The sequence below is a fragment of the Pipistrellus hanaki genome (genome assembly GCF_964339955.1).
Source record: "Pipistrellus hanaki genome assembly, chromosome: 1".
Lineage (NCBI taxonomy): Eukaryota > Metazoa > Chordata > Mammalia > Chiroptera > Vespertilionidae > Pipistrellus > Pipistrellus hanaki.
This window is the reverse complement of record NC_140503.1, coordinates 85,221,784-85,240,798: the sequence shown is the minus strand read 5'-3', so window position 1 is coordinate 85,240,798 and position 19,015 is coordinate 85,221,784. Positions and strand designations below refer to the sequence as shown.

Genomic DNA, 19,015 nt, shown 5'->3' with positions numbered 1-19,015 from the left:
ATGGCCTCAAATGTCCAAACAGGGTAACTGATCTTGAGATGTTAACATAAATAAATACATATTCTTGGTGAAGACTTAGTGGGATGAGTCACAGGAACACTTCCAATACTATTTCCTATGACATTTCTGTTGTGCCCCACAATATCCCACAACAACAATGACAAAAAAAAAAAAAAAAAAAAAAATGCTGTATCAGACATTCTCTTCTTCCCTTGAAACACTTCTGTTCCCAGTTTAGAGCTCTTTTAATTCATTCTCCAAGTCTCTCTTGTCAAATCATTCTTCCTAGTTTCATGAAGGACACCAATGCCTAGTCATTTTTGCTTCTGAGAGTATGTGTTCTTTTATTTAGCCAGATACCTATTAATTATTGCTATGAAAGGGCAGCACCGATAAGTAGTAAAAAGTGAACGTTCCAGAATTAGACCACCTCAGTTCAAGTTTGCAGCTACAATTTAACCAGATGTTTGTACTTGGGCAAATTACTTACCTTCTTTATGACTTATTTTTTTCAACTATAAAATGAGAGTAATAATAGGGTTATTACTAGAAAAAGTAAGATAAATCATGTAGAACACTTAGCAAAGTGGTTCCCACATAGTCAACACTTAATAAATTCTAGTTACCTAAAGAAAAGACTGCCACTTTTTATTTAAAAATACATAATTTTGAATAACTTTTTAATAGCAGCCAATATAAGCCAAAAGAATTAACATTTGGGGGGGTTTCTTATGAGGGATTTAAATTCCTGATTGGCCGTGGTAGTTAAATCATTGTCCAGAAAATCCATTTGTCTTTGGCACATTTAGTAGCTAACCATTTTCTTCTCATGACCATATTTTATTCCCAAAGTCCCAGTGTCCAGGTGGAAGAATAGGTGACCCCATCTGTGCCCACCAGTCTAACACTTTTTTCAAGATGTCATAGTCTTTGAAGATGCTTTTAAAGGTCTCCACACCTAGAAGGTGTCAGCCTAACACAGGATTCACCTGAAGGGGCTAGCAATGTGGGGGTCTTGTCAGGCTGCACTTCATACCCCAAAGGCATTTTAGAAAGACAGCATGACCTCTAAAGGAGCCTGTAGCAATCACAGGGTAAGTCCCTTCTTCCTGACAGCAGTAGTAGGTTTTCTCTGTGGGTCTTCCTTATTACTCATATTCCCAGAGGATCAATATGCTAGCAGTGTCATATGGGATGAAACTAAGTAGGACTTGAGAAATTAATAAAAACCATGTCCCAGACTAGGGTGGGATCAACTATAAAAAAGAAGAAACAATCATAACCAATAATGTTTAGGGGCAATCTAGAACTTGGAGACTGATTATATGTAAAGCCAAAGGAAGGTGAGGGTCACAGAGAAAGTCAAGGTTTCAGAGTTGGGAGTTTGGGGCAAACGTTGAAGAACTGGTAATGGTCAATTGACTTTGGTAAATCATAGAAGAAATATGGTCATTGGTGGGGAGAGGGGTGTACAAAAAGAGACAGACTAAGCAGGAAGTTTGTTAATCCGAGTGGTATCCATTGGAATCAGTCAGGGAGAGGATCCCTGGTGATAATCGAGATAATACGCTGTGGTTCAGTGAAAAGTAGCTTTTTTATAAATCTTAGGAATAATGTATCTAGTTCAAAATAAACTCATTTATTTAAGCCAAAGAATGGCCCAAATTAAAGAACAGTACTAAGTAAATATAGTAAGGTAATATGCAAATATGGTATTTAAAATTATTTAAATTATAAATAAGTAAAATGAATCTGGAAAACATTTTCACAATAAGAAAACACTTAGGGGTTAGGATAAACCTAAAAGAGACAACAAAGTTATAAATGCTACAACATATACCAGTCCTGACCCCAGGGCTATAGTTCTTGATTCCCTCAAGATGGTAAGGAAAATCAGTCTGAAAACCCTGAGAATCCTTCCCTCCTCAAAAATCTCTCTTGTCCTAGCCAGTTTTGCTCAGTGGGTAAAAGCACTGGCCTGTGGACCAAGTTCCCGGGTTTGATTCCAGTCAGGAGCATATACCTTAATTCCAGGCTCCTCCCGGGCCCCTGTAGGAAGCAACCAATCAATGTGTTCTTCTCACATTGATGTTTCTCTCCATCTTTCCTTTTCTCTTCCACTCTCCCTAAAAATCAATAAAAAAATATCCTTGGACAATGATTAATATAGAGATAGAGATAGAGATAGAGATAGAGATAGAGATAGAGATAGAGGATATAGATATAGATAAGATATAGATAGATATAGATATAGATATAGATATAGATATAGATATAGACATAGATATAGACATAGGTATAGATACAGATATATAGATACATAGATATATAGATATATAGATATATAGATATATAGATATAGATATATTTTTTCTCCCCAGAGTTGTGATTAGGTTTGAGACTAAAAGCTTTCAAACAAAATAGATGTTCCATTTTCCCAAATAGGCAATTTGTACATCAGGAGCCTTTTTTCAGGATTAACTCCCCCCGTATTCTTTGGCCCTGGCCTAGGTCATTTTTTTTACACCTGCACATCCTCAACTCACATAATTCTGTGTTCAATATAATAGTGTTTTACCTTTATAGATAACTGTTTGGCTTTTTCTGATCCACCTATAAACTGTTTATCTTCCAAGGGTTTATTTGAGTCACCAGCTTGCTGAACTTCTGAAGATTCCTGAGGTTTAAATACCACACTTTCTGCATCGGAGGGTCCCCATTCTAATATATCTTCTTGTTCACTTGGAAAAACACTTGATACAGTCTCAGGAATTTCATCAGTCTCATTCTGTTGGAAAACATAAATGTAAAGGAATGCTTTTTTTATTGGTCCTTTTTAAAGTCATACAATGTTTTCTCTCTGACAACAAAATAATTATAAAAATGCATGATTGAAATTAAAAAGAGGTAGTAAGTTCCCTTTGAAAATTTACAATGAAAAACTCAAATTGACTTAAGAAAAGTATGAAGTCTGACAAATTAATTTCCTCAGTCCTTGTTTCAAGAAATATGGCTACTCCACAGTTATTATGCACCAACTCTAAGGAAATAACAAGATTCCAATCTAACCCTGACTGTACCCCAAACTCATTCAGAATCAAGGCCTACTGAAACAGCTAACCTCTGCCCAACCTGAGGTTCTTTGGTCCTGAAGAATGGGGTTTCTTGATGTTCTTCCAGAACCCTGACTTCAGGTATTCAGAGAAGAGCTGGCCCAGAGACTTTGAGCAGACCACCGTGACACCCCAACTCCATCCCAAGCCCAAATGAAAAATTTTCACAAAAATATCACTCTACTCCTGCTTCGAGTTCCTTAAAATTGTCTCACTCTCACCATTCTCATTCCACACAATTCTGGAAGTCCTAGCCAGAGCAATCAGGCAAGAGAAAAAAAATAAAAGGCATCCAAATTGAGAATGAATAAGTAAAAGTGTCACTTTTCGCAGATGACATGATTCTGTGTATAGAATACCTTAAAGCCACCTCCAAAATATATTAGAAACAATACATAAATGCAGTATAGTTGCAGGATACAAAATCAATGTGAAAAAAACCCAATCCACTGAATTCCTATATGCAAACAATGAAATTTCAGAAAAAGAAATGAAGAAAAAAATTCATTTTGCAACTGCAACAAAAATAATAAAATACCTAGGAATAAACTTAACAAAAATGTGAAAGACTCATATACTGAAAACTACAAAGCATTATTAAAGGAGATTTAAAAGGAAAAAAAAGACACAATGAAATGGAAAGATATTCATGTTCATGGATTGAAAGAATCAACATAGTTAAAATGTCCATATTACCCAAAGCAATATGCAGAGTAAATGCAATCATCATCAAAATCCCAATGCCGTTTTTTAAAAGAAAGAAAAAAAAAATCATTAGAATTATATGGAACCACAAAAGACCCCAAATAGTCAAAATAATCCTGGGGTGGGGGGGGGGGGCACAAAGCTGGAGGTATTGCACTACTTGACTTCAAATTATACTAAAAGCAATGTTAATATAAACAGTATAGTATTGGCAGAAAAAAAACACACACACATGAACAGAAATGAGAGATCAGGAATAAAATCACATGTATGTTGGCAAACAATTTTCAACAAAGGAGCCAAAAATATATAATGGGGGTGGGGGGAACCTCTTCAATAAATGATGCTGGGATAATTGGAAAGCCACATGCAAAAAAATGAAACTACATTAAATTTTGTCCCCATGTATAAAAATTAATTCGAAATGGATCAAAGTCCTAAAAGTAAGATCTCAAACAATAAATCGTATAGAAAAAAACATAGGTACTAAACTTATTGACCATGGTCTTAGAGAATATTTTATGAACTTGATCCCAAAGGCAAGGGAATTAGAGCAAAAATAAATGAATGGAACTATATCAAATTAAAAAGCTTCTTTACAGCAAAAGAAACTACCAACAAAACAAAAAAGCAGCCGAAACCAGTTTGGCTCAGTGGATAGAGCGTTGGCCTGCGGACTGAAAGGTCCCGGGTTCAATTTTGGTCAAGGACATGTACCTTGGTTGCAGGCACATCCCCAGAAGGGGGTGTGCAAGAGGCAGCTGGTCTATGATTCTCTCTCGTCGATGTTTCTAACTCTCTTTCCTCTCTCTTCCTCTCTATAAAAAATCAATAAAATATATTTTTTTAAAAAGCAACCAACCAAATGGAAGATATTATTTGCAAACAGCAGCTCTGACAAGGGGTAATATCTAAAAATATATATAGAACACATACAATTGAACACCAAACAAAAACAATCAAATAAAAAAATGAGCAGAGGACCTGAATGAACAATTCCCTGAAGAAGCCATATAAATGGCCAATACAATATATATATATAATCCACATCACTAGCTTTAGGGAAATGCAAATAAAAACTACAATGAAATTCCCTCCTCACACCTTTTAGAATAGTTATTATCAACAAGACAGTAACAAGTGTTGGGGAGCATGTAGAGAAGAAGGAACCCTCATTCACAGCTACTGGGAATGTAAACTTGGACAGCCACTATGGAAAACAGTATGGATGTTCCTAAAAATGTTAAAGGCACAGCCCACACTGTTTTATCTCAATGGATAGATTGTTGGCCTGTGGACTGAAGGGTCCCAGGTTTGATTCCAGTAAAGGGCACATGCCCGGGTTACTTTGAGAGCTCAATCTCTAGTAGGGTGCATGCAGGAGGTAGACAATCAATGATTCTCTTCATTGATGTTTCTATCTCTCTCCCTCTCTCTTCCTCCCTGAAATCAATAAAATATATATTTTTTAAAGTTAAGAATATAGTTACCATATGGCCCAGCAATCTCTCTCTTGGGTATCTACCCCCAAAAAATAAAAAACAGTTATTTGCAAAGATTAAATGTCCACATTATTCATAGTACTCAAGACATAGAAACAACCAAAATGTCCTCTAATAGAGGACTGAATAAAGAAGATGTGGTACATGTATACTATGCAATATTATTCAACCATAAGAAAAGATGAAATACTGCCACTTGCAACAACATGATTAGACCTTGAAAATATTATGCCAAGTAAAATAAAGTCAGTCAGAAAAAGCTAAGAACCATAAGATTTAATTTATATATGGGATATAAATCTGAAACTCATAGACACAGACAATAGTATGGTAGCTACCAGTGGGATGAGACAAGGGGCATAGGATAAATGAGACCAAACAGAGGATGATTTGACTTGGGTGGTGGGCACACAATACAATATACAGATCATGTGCCATAGAATAGTGCACTTGAAACTTACCTGATCTTATTAACCAATATCATCACAATAAATTTAATTATAAAAAGAAATGGCACAGCCACAAAAAAACACACACACACACACACACAAAAGTTTCACTGACTTAATCTGTATCTCCACAAATCTTAAGGAAAAAATCTTTATAGCCATATTTGGGTATGACACAATTTCGAAAGAAGATTATTTGAGATTATGGAGCTCTGACAATTAAAACTTCACTGCCTCAGGTTAGCAGATGATAAAACCAACCTTATTACATAGAAATCTGAATTCTATAGACTGAATTGAAAATGCAATTGTACCTCTCTGTTCTTTGATACACTTGATTGTTAATAAGTAGAATAAATGGTAAAGATGGCATACAGTCAAAATGCTATAGAAGTTTATAGTCAAGGGATGGCTGAAACAAGAACTGTATATTTATAAAACACAAATTGAATCTGGAGCTCATATTTTTATAAATCTACTGGATGATACTTTGGAAAGAGTAACCAGACAGGAATTAATTCAAATCCTGGATCTATCAATAAATAGATGAGGGATCTTGGTCAAGTTACCTACCCTTTTTAGCCTCATTTTCCTCATTGGCTAAAAGGAATTAATAAAATCCTTTTCATAAAAATGGCAGAATAGATACACTGGGGTAATATGTGTTATGGGCTCTATACTGTCTACCGATGACAAATTAATTCATTTTATGTGTCATAGCTTTTGGCACTCCTTTTCTTTTTAATTTCTCTATTCCTGACTTCCTCAGCAAACTCTTCCAGGGTTCTGGTTTGGGAATTGTATTGACTACAAAGGTGAAAATACATGGTCTAGACCCAGAAGCATCTCGATTTCCAGTAGTTCAACCACCTAAAATAACTCTAAAATTACAGGATCAATGGCTTTTGTGAAAATATTACATACACTTTCTGAACATAATATATTAGGCTAAAAATAAAGTTTGATCTGAATTTTTATGCATGTTGAATCATATTTTCAGGAACTAATATAGGAGCTTTCTATTCAATACCTTATAAATCTTTTGCAAGGGAAGTGATCATCGCACCAGCATGGTTTTACATAAATGTGGATCTCTATATACTGAGAGACATGGAATATGTTCTAGACAGCTTTGAATCCCATAAGTATTTTGACGATGATGGAGGAAAAGGGGCTTTATTTCTGAAACAAACTTCTGATGCCAACTGTCCATATTGTTCTACAAAGTTATCCCCTTGTCAAAGTTTTACACAATCTTCCAGCTAAATAAAGAATAATGTGATACAGTCATAGAAGATAACCACAGCTAATACTTTTTTTTTTTTTTTTTTTTTTTTTTTTTTTTTTTTTTTGGTGCCCTTGATTGGAATCAAACCCGGGACAATTTAGTTCACAGGTTGATGCTCTATCCACTGAGCCAAACCAGTGAGGGTTAAAAGCTAATACTTTTAATTAATTCTCCAATTATCTTCTAGATCTGAATGTCTCTAGACCAAAAGAACTGTTAAAATCTTTCCCTTCTGAAAAATGTTTGGGCCCTTAGCTCAGAAGGTCTATGATAGGCAGCAACAGTGATCCAAAATATCCAAGACTCCCAAGGTGGTACTGGATTAGGTGTGTTTATGGTTAAACACACCTCTAAAACATATTAAAGGAGATTTTTTAAAAACTCCCTAGATAAACATTCAAGCAACAGAAGGCAGACTATTACTTTAACATAGGCAAGGAGGATTTTTATTAAAGAAGGTATTTACCAGTTGAGGTTCCTCAATAGTTATAGGTAATTCTTGCTCTGTTTGCACTTGGGATGGTCTGTGCCAGTACATTTTTCCCATTAAAGAAGTATCCTTGAAGGAAAAAGAGAAGTAATTAAAATAATGTCAATTTTAAAAATCATCAAGGTATCTTACTCAATGCAGCAAAATGCTAGTCAATATAGTTCAATAAATGAGGACTATATATAATAAAAGAGAAAATATAAGCAAGTCAATATTATGCATGAAATGAGAAGTACAGAAAAAAAAGATACAATAAAACATGTTGTCTATTATTCCAATGTTATGGCTTTTAAAATCATTGATCTCTATGGATATATCATCATATTGAATAAGACAATTAGGTAATATTAAGTCAGATACTGTAAATCACTGCTATTAAATGTTTATGCAAGAAAGATAAAATCAAAGCTAAAATTTAATCTAACCAAGAGTAAGAAATTATATAAATATACTTAAATTTTTAATAGGTATAACTGTTAGTGTCATTTTTATCATTACTAATGCTCAATGCTATATTATACTCTCTACATAGATGAAATGGTAAGATTGCACAGCACAATATCTAACAATGGGTAGGAATAAAGACACCCAACTTCTACCCAAACTGTTAAGTCACAGACGAGGCATTAAAAGAAGTCATTTTGTTCACTTCAGTGTTATCTTTGTACATGACCTTTTAAGGACTCTTTCTCCCCTAGCATTTTAATAATGTCAATAGCAATATCTGAACATTCATTGTGCTTTAAAACTCTGTTTTCCTACCTTTCCCTTTTCTTTGCTTCATTACAAAATAAATCTGAGACCACTGACTTCTATTTTACACTTTTGTCCTATCTAATAAAAGAGTAATATGCAAATTGACCATCACTACAACACACAAGATGGCTGCCCCCATGAGGTCAAAGATGACTGCCCCCATGTGGACACAAGATGGCCAGCAGGGGAGGGCAGTTGGGAGGGACCAGGACTGCAATGGAGGGCAGCTGGGTGCAATCAGGCCTGCAGGGGAGGGCAGTTAGGGGAGACCAGCTGGCAGAGAAGGGAAGTTGGGGGCAACCAGGCCTGCAAGGAAGAGCAGTTGGGGGGGAACCAGGCCTGCAGGGGAAAGCAGTTGGGGGGGAGGGGGAACCAGGCCTGCAGGAGAGGGCAGTTAGGGGCAATCAGACTGGCAGGGGAGTGGGTTAGGGGGTGATCAGGGTGGCAGGCAGAAGTGGTTAGGTGCAAACAGGCAGGCAGACAGGTGAGCTGTTAGGAGTCAGCGGTCCTGGATTGTGAGAGGGATGTCCGACTGCCCGTTTAGGCTTGATCCTACCAGAATCAGGCCTTAACAGGCAGTCAGACATCCCTTGAGGGGTCCCAGATTGGAGATGGTGCAGACTGGTCTAAGGGACACACACATCTGTGCAAGAATTTTGTGCTCTGGGCCTATAGTCATAAATAACTGGACAAAATGTAAGAATACCTCTTTTAAGGTTGGACAACAGGCAATGAAAAACTATGATGACTAAGAATATGGATGCAAAAAAAGATTAAGAGTTAAATTACCTCAAATTTCTGTTTTACACAATTTCCAGAACATAACACAATAAAGGAGAAACCACACAGTGCCCACTGTCTTACTTAATTGAAGAGACAGAAATTAGAGTAAGAAGACAAAGAGGGTAGAATTTGTTAGGTACAATATGGAGAAAGAGGCTTCAGAAATTTGCTCTTGATTCTGGCTGAAAACCAATTTTCTCATGCAATGGTGAAATCCATGAGGCCAGACAAAGAGAAACTGCCGATTTGGAGGAAGGGGGGCAGGAACAATTGCCAAAAAGCTATAAGCCACAATTCCCACAGTTCACATAAGCTGGGAATCATTAGCTCTTCCACAAGACAATCAGAGAACATGGTACATTTATCATAAACCTCAGAATGATAGTGCATTAGTAGCAGTGCTAAATGAGCTCCAGAGTAAGGCTTTGCTGAACTTGAACATCTATACTAAGAAAAGGATAATATGCTAATTAGACTGGGTGGACCAGACATCCCTTCTGTATAGTTAGGGGGTGACCAGGCCAGGAGAGGGGCAGTTAGGGGTCAACCAGGCCAACAGGAGGGAAGGTAGGGGGCAGCCAGGCAGGCACAGGTGAAGTTAGGGGGCAATCGGGCCAATAAGCAGAGACAGTTAGGAGTGACCAGGCAGGCAGGTAGAGTGGTTAGGGGCGATCAGGCAGGCAGACAGGCAGACAGGCAAGTGGTTAGGAACCAGCAGTTCCGGATTGCAAGAGGGATAACCAACTGCCAGTTTAGGTCCCATCCCGCAGTTGGACATCCTCTGAGGAGTCCTGGATTGGAGAGCGTGCTGGCTGGGGGCTGAGGGAACCACCTGGTGCACAAATTTCACGCCCTGGGCCTCTAGTTTTAAATAATACTTCAAAAGATACAGGTGATCTTCAGGTAACTGAACTGCCTATCAGATTAAACCCTAACACTTTTTTTTTAATGAAAATAACCAAATCCAGTATTATAATTTTCATCATCCAATCAAAAGTTATCAATTATGGAAAAATCTTAAATATATAATATACAACCAGGAGAAAAATAAATAGGGGAAAAAAGAGATAATATAGATATTGAAATGAGAAGATACTGATGTTTGGGACCTTAGCCGAGAAGGTCTATGATAGGCAGCCACAGGAATCCAAAATATCCAAGATTCCCAAGGTGATACTGAATTAGGTGTGCTTACAGTTAAATATACCTCTAAAACACATTAAAGAAGATTTTTTTTAAAACTCCCTAGATAAACATTCAAGCAACAGAAGGCAGACTATTACTTTAATATAAGCAAGGAGGATTTTTATTAAAGAAGGTATTTACCAGTTGAGGTTCCTCAGTACTTATCGGTAACTCTTGCTCTGTTTGCATTTGAGATGTTCTGTGCCAGTACATTTTTCCCATTAAAGAAATATCCTTGAAGAAAAAAAGAAATGATTAAAATAATGTCAATTTTAAAAATCACCAAGGTAAATAATAGAAGTACTATAAATATTTAAGAAGATAAACATAGAAAGGATTAAATGTCTGGTATAAAATAAAAATCAAATGGAACATCTATAAAAAAAAAAAACACATACATTTTCTGAAAAAAAATTTCATTGGGTGGCATTAGAAGAAGACATTACAGAAGAAAATATCAGTTCATTAAGACATAGGAATAGAAGCTATACAAAATGAATTACAGAGAGATATAAAAACTGAAACAAATATTCAATCTAACGTATATTTTAATTACAGTTCCAGAAAGAGCATATGGAGAGAGCAGAAAATATTTGTATAAAAAATGGCCCAAAGGTTCCAAATTTTATGACAACTATAAACCTAATGCAAGAAGCTCCATGAACACTTAGCAGGAACACACAAATACATTGTGCCAAGCACATTATAATCAAAACTAGAGGCTTGGTACATGAAATTCATGCATGGTCGGGTCCCTAGGCCTGGCTGGTGATCAGGGTCCACTGGGGCCAGGTCAATCAGGGCCGGGCCAGAGAGGAAGCGACAGTTGCCATGCTGGGCACAGAAGGAACAGACTCCAAATGCTGACGTCACCATAGTCAGTGCTCTGCCACCACATGATTCCCTGCCTGCCCCCTCCTCCTTCCTTCACTGCCATGCTGCCACCACAGTGGGTGGGTGGTAGGCCAATTAGGGCCTCCCAGCCAGGGGAAGGAATAGCGCATAGGAGGTTGACCACAGGCCTCAAGGAGGAAGCTAGCCCTCAGGCCCCCTAGGAAAGGGGCCATGTCCACCACCACTCACCCTGACTCCCTGTCCCAGCTCAGGGCCCAGCCCCAATTGGGCAATCTGTAGGCTGTAGGGAGGAACCATGAGAAGTCGGCCTGTCAGGGGAGGTTGGCTATAAAAGTGCACTGACCAACAGAGGGCAGCTCCTGCATTGAGCATCTGTCCCCTGGTGGTCAGTGCATGTCATAGAGACAGGTCATTCCGGTCATCCCATTCATTCTGGTCACTGAGGCTTTTATATATAGATTATAAAAACCAGCAATAAAAAAAAAATCTTATAAGCATCCAGAGAAACATTAAGTATAAATAACGAATTACCAGTGACTGATTACCACACATTAATGCTACAGACTTTTTGTCAAAACTATAAAAGCCAGAAAACAAGGAAGCAACATATTCTAGAATATTTGCACTGAAAAAACACAACTGTCCACATAGAATTCTATATGCATCAAAATATCTTTCAAAACCAAAGGTAAACTACTTTCTCAGTAAACGAAAAGTGAAAATATTAATCATCATCAAACCTGCATTACAAGAAATATTAAAGGAAATTCTTCAAGCAGATGGAAAATTGTATCAGATTAAAACTTGAATATTCACAATGAAAATAAATGGTAAAATGATAAAAATGTGGGTAAATAAAAGATAATTTTTTGCTTTTTAATTATTTCTTCAAAATATAATTAACTGTTTAAATACAAAATAATGTGTTGAGATTTACAACATATATACAGTGAAGTATGCATTAATAAAAGCACAATGATGAAAAAAGGAAAAAATATATTTCTAAAAGGCCCTTATACTACATGTGAAATGGTATATTATTTCCTGGGATAAGTTAAATATGCATATTATAAACTAGATAGCAGTCACTAAAATAATAAAACAAAGAGATAAATAAGCAAATTATATGGAATAATATAAAATGATTAATAAGTAATAAAAGATGACTGGTAAAGAGAAAAAATATGACAAATAAAAACCAAATAACAACATAATAAATATAAACAAAATCATATCAATAATTACATATAAATGGTTCTAAACTTATAAATTGAAAGGCAGATTTTCAAACTGCAGGGGAAAAAAGATCTTATGTATGATTTCTATAAGAAAAATACTTTAAGTATAAAGACATAAATATGTTAAAGTAGAGGCTGAAAGAAGATATAACACGAAAACACTAATCATAAAAAACTGGAAAGGCTATAATTATATCAGATATGGTAGGCCTCAAAACAAGAAATATTATCAGAAGAAAGAGGATTACTTCATAATAAAAGTGTCAAGCTGAAACCGGTTTGGCTCAATGGATAGAGCATCGGCCTGCAGACTGAAAGGTCCCAGGTTCGATTCCGGTCAAGGGCATGTACCTTGGTTGTGGGCACATCCCCAGTAGTGGGTATGCAGGAGGCAGCTGATCAATGTCTCTCTCTCATCGATGTTTCTAACTCTCTATCCCTCTACCTTCCTCTCTGTAAAAAATCAATAAAAATATATATTTTTTAAAAAGTGTCAAGTTCCTAAGAAGTCATAAAAGTACACACTAATGACAAAACTTCAAAGGGCGTAAAACAAAAAACAAAAAAACTAACAGAACTTAGAACAAAAAGTAGAATATTTCATTATTATAGTTGTAAATTTCAAACCTAGACTATATCTGCTCCAGAGACTTCACAAATATATTAGACAAACAGTTAATGTGAAATGGGAAAGCCTGCAAAATATTTTTTATAACCTCTTAGGTTTAAAAATATATAATTAATGTATAAAAAGATAACAATAATGAACACCAAATTCATAATATTGTTCACATTGGAGGAGGGAAGAAATTATTGGAAAGAAGTACAAAAGAGGCCTGTACTTTTCTTGCAACTTTCTATTTATTTAAGCAATCTGAGGGCTATATGAAAAATATTAAATTTTGAAGAATCTGAGTGATGCATACTTTTTCTACAGTTGAAATATTTAATAATATAAACACTTTAAAGAAATTTCTCAACAGATTTTATGTGGCTAACATAACAATGTTAAAGATAAATAAAAATACATTTTTTAAAAACCTTATCGTTTAGCTCATTTATGAACATAAATGCAAAAGTCCCAATTAAAATATTTCCAAATGAAATTAATTAGTATATTTATAAAAATACGACTTTTTTCAATTAGTTTATGTTTAATATTATTTTGTATTACATTTAGATGTATAGCATAGGGGTTAAACAATCAAATAATTTGCAAAGTGTTCCCCCCAAGATTTCCAGTACCCACTGGGCACCATACATAGTTATTATAATATTGTTGACTATACTCCTATGCTGTATAGAAACAATACATCTTGACCAAGGAAATTTTTCCCAGAAATGTATTGCTGGCTTATGAGATCAACAGATTAGCATGACATTTTATATGATCATTGCAATAACTGCTACAGAAAATAAAATCCAATACCTATTTCTGAATAAAAAGTAACCAGAAATAGAGGAAAACTTTCTTAACACCACAAGAGATATTTGCAGATTCCCGCACCAAACACTAATTCATAATAAAATGTTATACAGCGGAGATCCAAGATGGCAGCATAGGTAAACACCTAAACTGCTGCCTTGCACAATTTCAAAACTACAATTAAAAGACAAAACATCTGTCACCCAGAACCACAGGAAAGCTGGCTGAGTGGAAGTTCTACAAAAACAATAAGAAAGAGAAAAGAGCATTGAGGGCACAAGTGCTGAAAAGCTAAGGTACAGGGGCACACACAATATGGGCTGGTGGCAGATCCCGGCTGGCAGAGGGTGTTGCTTTCTTCAACCCAAAGAGAGAAAAGCTCCCCATTTCTCTGAAATCCAGTTTCTGGGGAGACACAGGGGACCCAAACTCCTATGGGGAGAAACTGGACTCTCTGCCATGGGGTCGGAAAGTGAGGGTGGTTTGCTAGAAGAGCTGCACACAGGAGCTTGCTGATCTGGGGCAACGGACATGGTCGAAAGTGATGGGACAGAGGGCTGGCATCCATCACTGTTTGCCATGCCCTAGCCTGGTGATGCCCTGAGACCCTTCCCCATATAACCTACAAACCCACCCAAGCTCCAAGCAGCGGCTTTTGCATATGAACTGCCTTCCCAATCACAGCTTAACCTAGCAAACTTGCAACCCAGTTCAGACAGCTCCAAAGCCTCCAAGCCCCAAGCAGGAAGGTGAGGGCTGTGGTTATCATTGTAACTCCTGCAGGGTGGCCTTATAAGTAGCTTACCTGCACCTTATTGGAGATCCAGAAACCAGTGTACCTAGTGGCCAGTGTGAGACACCACATTTCAACTCCTCACATCCATAAGTGACACATTCGGGAGGCGGACTCAGTGAGCACCAAAGCCCCACTGAAATAAGGCCTGCACCATAAGCATGTCTCCAGCGGAGCAGCTCTTCCATTATAGACACAGTGGGTCCTCACAGCCAATTGGCCTGGAGGTCAATTCCTTCCAGTGTACCAACAGCAATCAAGGCTTAATTATACCAAGACTTTGCACTCAACCCACAAAGGGGTGTACCAAGAATATTGGACAGATACATGCAAAATAAATAAATAAATAAAACTAGACCACCAAATTACACCATACATAAAAATAAACTCAAAATCAATAAAGAAGTTAAACATAAGACAGGAAACCTTAAAAATACTAGAGGAATCCACAGGCAGCAAAATCTCAGACACGCCGAAGCAATTTCTTTACATATTCTGCTCCTAGGGCAATGGAAAATAAACAAATGGAACTACATCAAAATAAAAAGCTTCTGCACAGCAAAAGAAACCATCAACAAAGCAACAAGAAAGCTCACTTAGTGGGAGAACATACTTGCAAATGTTTTTACTGTCGAAGGTTTAATCTTCCAACATTTACAGGGAACTCATACAACTTAACAAAAGGAAGATAAATGATCCAATAAAAAAAATGGTTTTAGTTTTTGCCCATTGAGTATGATGTTTGCTGTGGGTTTGTCATATCGATATATAGCTTTTATTATGTTGAGGTATGATCCTTCTATCCCCACCTTGTTGAGCAGCAGGTGGCTTTGGACTGACAGTTTCGGCCCAATCCCCACAGGCTGCGCCAAGGGACCCCCCCTGTGTACAAATTCATGCACTGGGCCTCTCGTTGAGAAATAAAATAAAGTCAACACTGTCTACCTGAAGATAGCATCAGATCCCACAGGTTAAAGGGCTCAGTCCTACAAGCTGTGCTCCAACCATTTCAGACACCAATCATAGGCCCAGGTTGTTACCTGTGCTTTTGACTTACCAGCTATAGATTGGATTTTGATACAAACCCATCCTTGGATTTAATTAATTTATAAGACCAACTTACATAACTCAGAGAAACATTTTATCTACAAGATCATAATTTTATTATAAAAGGATGTAACTCAAGAACAAGGATATGGAAGAGATGCATAGTGTAAGGTGTGTGGGAAGGAGGAGGGGCTTCCATTCCCTCTCTAAGTGTCTCTTTTCCCAAATCTCCATGTGCTCACCAACCCAAAAACTCTCAGAACTTGCCCTTTTGGATTTTTATGGAAGCTCCATTACGTAGGCATGTTTGATTATATCACTGGCCATTCTTGATTGATCTCAACCTCCTGGAGACAGGAAGATGTGGGAGCTGGGACTGGAAGTTTCAACCCTCTGATCACGTGGTACATTCCCCAGTAATCAGCTCCCAGCCTTAGGTTACCTAGGGACTTTCCAACAGCACCTCTGCAACTAAAGACACCTTTATATGTGTCTTCTTATCACTTAGGAAATTCCAAGGGTTTTAGGAGCTGTGCCAGGAATGGGACCGTGGACGAAAGAAGCCACACGCTGACCTGACAAGCTCAGGGGAGGCCTGCACAGCAATCTTGCAAACTCAGAGACGGAAAGGAACCACAAAGGATGGTCTGAAATTAAACTTTAACTAAAAGCAGTTATGGTGGGCAGTTACATCCTAGGCCATTATCTTCACTGACAAGGTCAACCTTAACCTTAACTGAGTTCATCTGTCTTTTTGCATCTATGATAACATACCCTTGAAATGTCTGTGTAGCTTGTAACTTCCCTTTTTCCGGACCCCTTAGGGCACAACCTCCGGTGCCTGCTCACCAGGACAAATGCCACAAACCCCTTCACTGGTATCATGTTAATTGTTCCTGCACCCACCTAAGTATGTGTCTATCATTTTATTTTTATCCAATGCTAGGAGTTTCCCCACTTTGCTTTCTCCCCCCTCTCTAATCTATCACCAATGGATTTCATACAACCCTTCTCTGTCCCTTCCTTTGATTGCAATGTTTAAAAATAGATAAGAATCTGCCATTCTCTGGAGCACTATCCTAATCCGTTGAGATATTGCTTCCCAGCAATTGTCGACAGTTGGGCTCAAATAAACTCACGAAAATTCTTTACAGGTTTGAATGTTATTTTTTGGTTAACAGGACAAAGACCAAAGACAATATATATCATTATAAATGATAATACTACAAAAGTGAAAATTAATTTATGCCATAGGCCTGGTCTTTTTTAAAAACACAAGCCAGCCAGTGTGGTACACAGTGAGGTGGGAGCTCCTTGCAAGCAGGGGTTTTGTTGTTTGCACAGCAGTTGGGGCTCTGGAGAGGACTTACTGCCTCACTCCTCCAGGTGTGGTCCAGTGTCCAGGGGCCCAGGTCCCACCCCAGACCAGCTAAATCAGAACCTGCGTGTTAAGCACGTCCCACATGATTCATGGTGTGGACCCTGAGAAAAAGCATTCATGTGATGTGAACCTTCAACTCTGGCTTCCTGAACTATACCCCGCTTGTTTATGGGTCTGAGTCAACCACTACAAGGAACCCTGGTTTTCCACCAAGGGGCTGAGACCTGCAAGTCCCATCAGAACTGCACAATCTGTGCCCTTATTTATATAAAACGGACCTAATTGGAAATCTGACTGGGAGCTTTCCCTATAAAAGGTGGCCTCCCCTTTATCTTGGCAGAACACAATTTAGGTTGTTATCTGAATATGTGTCTCCGGGGCTCCTTTTGCTCAAATAAAGGCTTATTATTCTTGAAAGAGAGGGGAAAAGGGAAAGAAAAATCACTGTAGGATAAGAGAAAGAGGACAATATCTTGAAATCTCAAAGGAATAAGTTTTAATAAACTGTGCCATGTGTTCAAAAAATGCAAGAAGATATTAATTCTATCAAAACATACAGAAATCCATGCAGAGTAAAGAGAATTAGGTGAAACAACAGCAAGAGAAAAAATGAAACTTAAGCTGAATAAAATAGGAAGCTTTGAAGAAAAATAAGCTACAATGATAGTATTAAACATTTAAATGTTAAATTTATATATTAAAAAGCAGAGTTTTTAATATGAAAATGAAATTAGAAGGTAGAGAACAAATGATGAGGTCTTCCAAAATATAGAGAAAAATGAGCAAAGGGAAGCAATGGAAAGACTATAATAAAACCAAAGAGAGAAAATGGAGACAAGGTGGGTATAACTGATGCTTCTGAAGACAAAAGTAAATGAAATATAAGCAAAAGTCAGTAGCTTGAAAGAAAAAGATATAACTGATTCAAAGAGAAAAAAAAGGTATAGGTAAGTTGAAAACGGTTTTCATTTTCATGTTCCAGGTGGAAAAAAATCAATCATTATAAAAGCATTGCTAAACATGTTCTGTAAAATATTTAATTAGAAATACAGCAGATGTCTCTGTCTGTACCCAGAGATAGATATTCTGACATATTCTGGAAACAAATGATGACCTGGAGGGAAGAACTCCCAAAGGTCAATCTGGGCAAGAAATGCTGCGTTTAACCTTAGGAAATTCATTAACTTATAAGTCAAATTAAAAACACACACATACAATCATTTCAATGGCAGTTTCAAGTGCAAATCACATGGGAAGCAGTATGATAAGTTGGCTGAGCACACAGGCTCTTCTGTCAGACTGCTTGGATTCAAATCTTGACTCAGTCACTTCAGGGCAGACTTATATCAATTATTTAATCCTCTAGGACTGAGTTTTATAAAATGGGTATAATAATAGTATACACCTCACATGTTTATTGTGAGGAGTAAATGAGATAATACATGAAAATAGAAAACGGCTTGTATATAATAGCTATTATTATTTACATTAGGATAAAAAAATAAAGATGCCTGTTGTTACCATCATAATTTGACATTATATTGGCAATTCTAGATATAAAACATATAACCATAAAAAATGAATTAAATGATTTACTATGATTTGAAGAGACTATGACTATATGCTTAAAAACAAAAACAAAAACAAAACAAACCCAAAAAAAAGAAAAACCTATGGTAAACTAGAAATAAGGTTATTTAGATACAAATCAATTCACAAAAGCCAAACTGAGAAAATGAGAAAAGCAACAAAAATTATAAACTACCAAAATAGTGCCGTAAGAACTGTGAGGAAAACTAAAAAATTAGTGAGATACAAAAATTACCTTGAATCAGAAATCTTGTACTTGGGATTCAGGTGAAAATCAAAGAGAATTTTTTATTAAAAATACAATATATATTTTTAAAAAAATAACATGTTAATTCTATCTTGTCTCCGTAACTGAGTCAGAAACTGTAAACTCCTAAATGTAATTAGTGTTATACTCCTACATCTTTAAAAGAG

General features: G+C 36.8%; 1 protein-coding gene across 1 annotated transcript in view; it reads right to left on the bottom strand.

Annotated features, from left to right (window-relative positions):
- Positions 1-19,015, bottom strand: part of TTC6 (tetratricopeptide repeat domain 6) — a 215,817-nt gene that overhangs the window by 113,539 nt on the left and 83,263 nt on the right. The window contains exons 3-5 of the mRNA XM_084880152.1: positions 10,413-10,505; positions 7,524-7,616; positions 2,579-2,788 (exon numbers count right to left, since the gene is read on the bottom strand). Coding sequence (XP_084736278.1) covers positions 2,579-2,788; positions 7,524-7,616; positions 10,413-10,505 — 396 coding nt within the window. The remainder of the gene's footprint in view (positions 1-2,578; positions 2,789-7,523; positions 7,617-10,412; positions 10,506-19,015) is intronic.